We start from the raw sequence: 7,351 nt of genomic DNA, 5'->3' as shown, positions 1-7,351 counted from the left end.
CTTCAACAGTGCTGACCAGCCTTTGGAGGAAGAAATAATTGTAGAAAGTAAGCTCTTATTGTTCTTATTATATTGAGTGGTTTACTTTTTTTTTTTTTTTTTTTTAATGTGTTTGTGTGTGCATTGTAATATTTTAAATAGACTCTTTTGAACTGAACATAATATAGCTACTTCTTTTATATTATTTAATTGTGTTTTGCACCATCTATTAATTAAAGTGCATGGTACTTCACAGAATACTGTAGTTTAGCATGGTAAAATGTCAATACATAAACAAAGGAATAAACAAATACAAGTTTTAGTATTGTCATGGCAGCATGTACTTGCATGTATTGTACAGTGCAGTCCAAGTCTCTTCAATGAGCTCAAACACTGCAAATAGGTTTCTTGGAGTCGCAGTGCTGTCCCTGATCTCCTCAGTCCATGTCTCACAGGAAATGTGGAGCTGCTCGGTGGCTGGACTCTTGCCAGTCCAGAGAGGGAAGATGTTCAGGAGGCTGCTGAAGAAGCTGTCGAGTTCTTCAACTCCAAGTCCAAAGCAAAGAAATACTTCAGACTCGTCAATGTCACATCGGCCAGCACTCAGGTACAGGATTCATGCTTTCATAAATGTGTTCTGGTTGTTCATGTGTATGTTAACACTTTAGTTTTCCCTCAATAAACTCCTAATTTGCTGTTTAGTAATAGTTAGTTGTTAAGTTTAGGTGTAGGGTTAAAGGATCTAGAATATGATCATGCAGAATAAGGCATTAGTATGTGCATAATAAGAACTAATAAACGGTCAATTTGCTAGTAATATGCATGCTAATAAGCAGCTCGTTAATAGGGAGAATTGGTGGTTAAAATAAAGTGTTGCCATGTGTATTCATCCACATTAAAAGACAGGAACCTTTGTGTCCAGGTGACAAATAAGATAAACTACAAAATAGAGGTCACTCTTGGAAAGACAAAATGCCACAAATCAGGAGGGACACTTACTGAGGCTTGTCCCATGGCCAAAAAGGTACATTATTTTCTCTTTTCTTTTCTTTTCTTTTCTTTTCTTTTCTTTTCTTTTCTTTTCTTTTCTTTTCTTTTCTTTTCTTTTCTTTTCTTTTCTTCTACTTGATTGTAGCCAATGTGAAAAAAACTACACATGCATACTACCATTACTGTACTTTTTATACTTTTTTTATTTTTATTTTTAGCAACTGGCATGTAAGTTTGAGCTGAGCCTCGACCCAGTGACTGATGACCATGAGGTGCAGAAGATGCTCTGCAGAAGATCTGCTTGAGTTTCACATGGACTCCAAGTTGTTACAGTTTTGTACTTTTGGATAGCGGACCACATACTTTTTATCTTGACTTTTTTTTGTTGTTGTTGTTGTTGTTTTTTTTTTGTTTTTTTTTTTTTTTTCTAATTTAGAAAATGTGTAAAATGTTTTTTTTTGTTTTTTTTTTAAGAAAAAAAAATTCCATTTGAAATTAATTTTATTTTGTTAACCAAAATTTTTTTTTCTTTTTATATTTTATATTTAATTTTCTTTTATTATTATTATTTTTTTTTATAAAATTAAAAAATTCTAAAGTAAAGTGAGATTATCATTTTTTTCATAAGACTATTCAAAAGTAAATTATGTAATGATAATTATAAATAATTATGTAATGAAATTGTGGTTTTAAATCCTACATCTTGCCAAGAAGAAATGTTTTTGAGTTGAGAATCTCCCGTTGACAGATGTTTTCCAGAATTCTACAAGTTGGAACTTATTTAAACTGAAACTTTTCCAAGAATAAAACCTGGAGAAAGCAAACCACAGTATAGCCACAGAACAACAGTTAATCCACAGATAAACTGCAAATCAAATATCAGAATTTTATTTGGTTTCCTCACATGATAAATATTGTTATTACATTTATGTGAAAACTATTTTACATCATATACATCATCATTACCACAAACTTAACAGTAAAGCTTAACTGTTAATAAAAAAGTCCTATATGAACATCTCACAATCCTGATTCCTGGCTTTTAGTCCTGAAGGCTCAGTTTCCATTTTATTTTCCATTTCTCTTTATTACTCTGTGGTTATCACAACAGTTGGAAACAGTTTCCCGTTGCCAAGTCTTCATTCATACAGTTGTCTCAGTTTTAATCGGCATCTTTTTTTTCAAGCACTGCAACAAGAGACTCCGTTCCTTTTGATATCTATATATGATAAAAAATACACCAAAGCCTTTCATGTAACACATTTGTTCAAGTATAAAAGGCATCTATGTTAATATAATAACCCAAATGCAGCAATTGCCAAAAACATGTTTTGTTTTTAATGAAGTACTCTAGACTTACTTTGCGTTTATTCTTTGTACTTCTTGATTCTCTTGCTCTTCCAGCTTCTGCAGAATTACCTTCAAAATGGGCATCTCTAAATTGAGGTACTGAGCTACCTAATGAAATCAGTGGAAGTGGGAGATTCATTTAGTTTTATTTGAGTAGAAAACAGATTTCTGTAATGTCTGAAGAGCTAGACTTACATCAAGGCTAATTTCCTGTTCGTCTGCATCCATGAGGAACATTTTCATGATGCTGTTTGATGGTCCCTGTAGAAGACGCTCCCATAACGGCAGATCTGAACCCCTCAACCTTCGCTTCTCTACCAACAACAGATATAATGGTCAGAAATGTGACTCTGTAAACTTAAACAAAGTCTAAACTCTATGATCTTGGAACAACGATGGAAATGAATGATGGCATAATGCATGCAAAACAAAAAGGGGTCTTATGTTTGGAAATGGAACTACTGAATTAAGCTTTAAGTTATGGGTGAAAATACATAAATCTGAATTGATAATTCTACATACCTCCAATTTGATGAATGCAGTAGAGGGCAAATTCATGTGGATTGTTTTCTATCTGCATAAAAAAAAAGAAGAAAGTGATTTTTTTCTATAAAAATTGAAGGTGGAAATGATCAATGAAGAAAACAGACTGAAATAATCCTTAAAGGACTCATGCATTGAATTGAAAGTAATAATACCTACTTTAAATTTCTGAAGCAGCTGTGTAATGACCTCTTGTGTTGTCATCTCGCTGTTAATGTGCACATTTGTGGTTGCACCAAATGACGGTGTGAAAACAGATGTCTGCAAAAACAAAATGACTATAAAACAAACTATTACAAAAGACTTCAATATATAAACCAATATAATAACTTAAGTCCCCATCCATAGTAAATGTATTTGTTGTATGGAAAAAATGACCAGCAACGTGTTCAGAATTTCCCCTTTTGTATTTCAAGAACCTAAGTTTGAACATGAAGGTGAATTAATGATGATTAATGGGTGAAATTTAAAGAGCTTTTTTGGCCTTACATTACCCTACAATCACATTCTAATAGTTTCCTGAACAAAATGGTGTTATTATACTTGTTGTAGAATTATTCCAAAATGTATTTTGCCTTGTTAAAATGACATGACCTGTGGTCAGGGTTGCCAGATCTGCAAAACAAAACTAGCCCAATTGTGTTTTTACTTTTTTCCCATGCTAAAAACAACCCACGGCAACAGTGTAAAAGTAGCCCAGTCACGCAGTAAATCCTGAGCAGTGACCGTAAAGTCAGGTTAAGGAATTAGTTGTAAAAAAAACACTCTCTTAAACTTACTAGAATCAGATTTACATATGATTTCGAGACATTCATGGTAAATCACATCGGCAGATGAGCAGTGCAGCATCACACACTTGTCTTGTGATATCAATAATTACAAATTTATAAGCAAAACTCTTTGGGAATTTACTGATTTATTTATTTAATGCTTCTCAGAAGTTATTAACTATATTTCTAACTTGTATTTCACATAATTATCGATAATTTACATTAGGCTTTAAGGTTGAGATGTGGGACCTTGTAGTTGTAGAAGTGGCCGTTGATGGAGAAGCGATGGTTTCTGTTCTTCTGACTGTCTACCATCTTTTTACTCTTCACCCTCATTTTCACCAGCGAGGCATCACTCATGGTACGGATCAGATTTGAACTTTCTTCACCCATCGGCAAAGATCTGGAAGGTCTTAACGTCTTGCTCTCGTATTCGATGTAGCCTAAAGAGGAACGTAGAATTGTGTTGATTAAAGGTGCGAGGCCATCACATGTGTTGCCAGAGTGCCAATTCCATCAAATATTGACTGCATCAGCTATTACACAATTAAAAGAAACCGAACCTTCAGGAGGATCTTCAAGGTTTGTGGATTCGGCCTCCTCTAGTTCATCAATATGATGGAGATCATCGAATTCTCCCCATCGTGTCATTCCCCTACGGACACATTTTATCAAATCAAAAACAGACATAATCTTTAACAAAGTCTGCTCATTTAGTCCTGTTCTGACAGTACGGATATCTTCATCTCATCTAAGATAGAACATTTGTTTTTGTGTCTACTGACTTTTTCTTATTATCTTGCTTCACCCATTTTATCCAGCCTTAGATGACTCACTGACTCAATTCATGTTGTCATTTTTATTTAATCAATTGCTGATTTCTCATAACAGTAGGTGGTGTAGATGGTACATTCAGCACCATTAGATGTTTTCATGGAATCAAGATTCAAAGCCTTCAGTGCAATCAGCTGTGAGGTCACATGAGTAACATTTTAGCAGATCTTTTAAGTTTATTGTCATTCTCTTCCTGGAAAACAAAACCATGGTTGACTTATCATCAGCACGCGATCATGTTGTCCAATCAAATTCTTTCTAGAATGCCCCACCCTCCACATGCATGGCATACAGTACATTTATAATGTAAATGAAAGATACATTAAACTTAAAACTATTTAAAAAGATATCAGATGGCGTCTTTCGAGATGCCCCACTCCAACTTTAGTTTAAAAGAAGTACATCAACACAGGATCATCTGGTTTCGTGGCTTCTTTAAACCCTTTGGAATGTCTTTCACCATATTTAGCCATTGTACAGCAAGTGCATTACAGTAAACACATTTGTGTGTGTGTGTGTGTGTGTGTGTGTTTTGTTTTTATAAACTGAGGAGCAGGTTGAATGACTTTCATACCATTGATGCTGTCATTAAGAGCTCATGTTGTATTTATCTCACAATAGTTCTCTAGGCAGAAACAACTTTTCCATTTACTGGAAAGCACTGTACATGCAACAGCAGTAAAATCAACAGTAAAAACAAATACAGTACTAACCTTTTATTTCCAAGTGGACTGATGGGGTCTGGTGACTTGACCGAAAACTCATTTGGAAAAATCTGTTTCTCATCTTGTATTTGTAACTGAATGGGTCTCTTGACTCCCCAGGAAATGACAAGAATGCCTTCAAATGTCACTTTGCCTGCATTCTGTTAAAGCAGACGTGACAAGGTTCTTACAGGTCTGATGTCCTGATGTATGCCAGCAGAGGGCAGCAAAATGCTATATTTACAAATTATAATCTCTCACTGCAGTCCATTACCAATTAGATTACTTGCATTCATTTAGCATTTTTCATTAAATGCATTATCATTCAGAGACATAGAAGAATGATGTTTTACCTCATGGACAGTGAGCTGCAGGTGTGTTTTGTCTTTAAGAAAGTAGTTGTAGGTGTTCAATAAAGAAAAAAATTGAGCCCTTTGAAATCAGTGAGAAAAAATAAATAAATCAGTGGGAAGAGACAGACAAATCAGAGAATTGAATATATAATATTTTCTGTATTTATGTTTTTCACTTCTAAGCTGATGATGATGATAATAACTTAGCTTGAATAATATAATGATTACAAGATGCAAAGTAGTATCTAAAAAGTCCATAGTGGAAATATATATATATATATATATATATATATATATATATATATATATATATATATATATATATATATATATATATATATATATATTTATTTATTTCTAGAACTGTTTAACTTTAGATTCCTTTTCAGGTTTAAAATAGAATTTGAATCTTAGATATTTAATGTAGTCTCATACTTTATGTAACAATTATAATAGTAATATATATATATATATATATATATATATATATATATAATCTGCCACGTGATATAACACATACATTCAAAATAAATAAATACATAAAAAATATGTATTTTATAATAATATCATAATCATTTATAATTATTTACATTACATATCTAAATATAACACATTAAAATGTATATTAATACTGACCTGGAGCAAGATTTTCCAGCACCAATTTGAACAACAGAAGTTGTCTGGCCAGCATTCATTTCAACAAACCCACCCAATCTACAAAGAAAATATATATATTTTTAAATCTACAGCATTTAATAACTGACACTCAAGCCACAAAGACATTCAAGTCAAGACTATCTCTCTCAGGATATTTATTCAGATGAGTCCCAACTGTGTTCAAACACGTTTCTGTCTGCATTAATAGTCTCTGGTATTTGGGTGAAGGCAGATGAAATGCTCCACGCTAATGTGTTATTAGCACAATGCTGTTTTTTTTTTTTTTTTAAACACTAAAGCCTGGGGCCACTGAAGTAAAAAAAAAAAAAAACCTGCTGGTCTTGTGTGTTTAGGTTTGCTTGAGTTGTACTTTCACTTTACTTTACACATCAGACCTGAAGTATTGAGTGAATTTGTTCATTAGAGGGAGTGGTGGTTATTCAAGTCAGAGCGTGCTCTCTGAAAACCACAGATACAAATCCTGCTCGGCGGCAAACGCAGATTTGAAAGGATTTTGACTGACAAAAGATGTGCATCTGTATGTAAATAAGCAGTGCTCTGCTGAGTAATGGGCTAATGCAGTCAAACAAACACTGGCACAACAAACTCTCAAATCAAATCACAGTGGAAATTAAAACAACAGTGTGCGTTCAATAAAGTCCAGAACTTATTTTAGATTAAGATTTAAAGATGCTTGCTTATAATCATAACAATTCACATTTGAATTTCTTACTTCCTTATTTACTTAGTAATTTCATAATACATGCACCTGCTTGTTTCAAAACATTCATAGCACATATAAGTCACTTTTTTTCATGGGGGCAGCTGATAGAAACTTTTAAACTTACATCAACAAGCTTGATCTAACTCTTTAAACATAATAGTGTAGCAGCACATGAACACTCTCACAGTTCACTCACCTGCTGTCTGCTTAGATCCAGTGTCAGTGGACTTCACCAGGAAGGGGTCACATAACTCTTCCCGAGCCGCGGCTTTAGCAGCGTCAGGGCAGATAAGAGGAGCCCGGGACTGAATGAGGAGCTTGAGTGCTTGTCAGGTGTTTTTCTGGTGATTATGGCAATGTTGTGCTGTAACTTGATCCACTCACCTTTTCTAAGTGCATTCTGGGAATGCCTAGCAATGCAATGAATGTATGAACACACCCATAGGT

General features: G+C 33.8%; 1 protein-coding gene across 1 annotated transcript; it reads right to left on the bottom strand.

Annotated features, from left to right (window-relative positions):
- Positions 1 to 1,841: 1,841 nt before the first annotated feature.
- On the bottom strand, positions 1,842 to 7,351 carry rassf6 (Ras association domain family member 6). Its single transcript, XM_042764675.1, has 11 exons — positions 7,101 to 7,351; positions 6,160 to 6,237; positions 5,524 to 5,602; positions 5,180 to 5,331; positions 4,196 to 4,287; positions 3,882 to 4,075; positions 3,022 to 3,123; positions 2,842 to 2,893; positions 2,515 to 2,633; positions 2,330 to 2,427; positions 1,842 to 2,188 (listed from the first exon to the last, which is right to left on the bottom strand). The coding sequence occupies exons 2-11, from the start codon at positions 6,216 to 6,218 to the stop codon at positions 2,113 to 2,115; spliced, it is 1,023 nt and encodes a 340-aa protein (XP_042620609.1). The 5' UTR covers positions 6,219 to 6,237; positions 7,101 to 7,351; the 3' UTR covers positions 1,842 to 2,112.

This window comes from Cyprinus carpio, chromosome A10 (assembly GCF_018340385.1).
Source record: "Cyprinus carpio isolate SPL01 chromosome A10, ASM1834038v1, whole genome shotgun sequence".
Lineage (NCBI taxonomy): Eukaryota > Metazoa > Chordata > Actinopteri > Cypriniformes > Cyprinidae > Cyprinus > Cyprinus carpio.
Note: the sequence above shows the minus strand (reverse complement) of the source record. Positions and strands in the feature narration are given on the sequence as shown.

What these genes read in the sequence shown, in the direction of transcription:
- rassf6 (XM_042764675.1), bottom strand. Translation starts at nt 6,218, where the DNA reads ATGAATGCTGGCCAGACAACTTCTGTTGTTCAAATTGGTGCTGGAAAA. An exon ending in CCTTGAAGATCCTCCTGAAG is followed by an intron (nt 4,076 to 4,195) that starts GTTCGGTTTCTT and finishes GTTCCTCTTTAG; the next exon opens with GCTACATCGAATACGAGAGC. An exon ending in AACAGGAAATTAGCCTTGAT is followed by an intron (nt 2,428 to 2,514) that starts GTAAGTCTAGCT and finishes TGATTTCATTAG; the next exon opens with GTAGCTCAGTACCTCAATTT.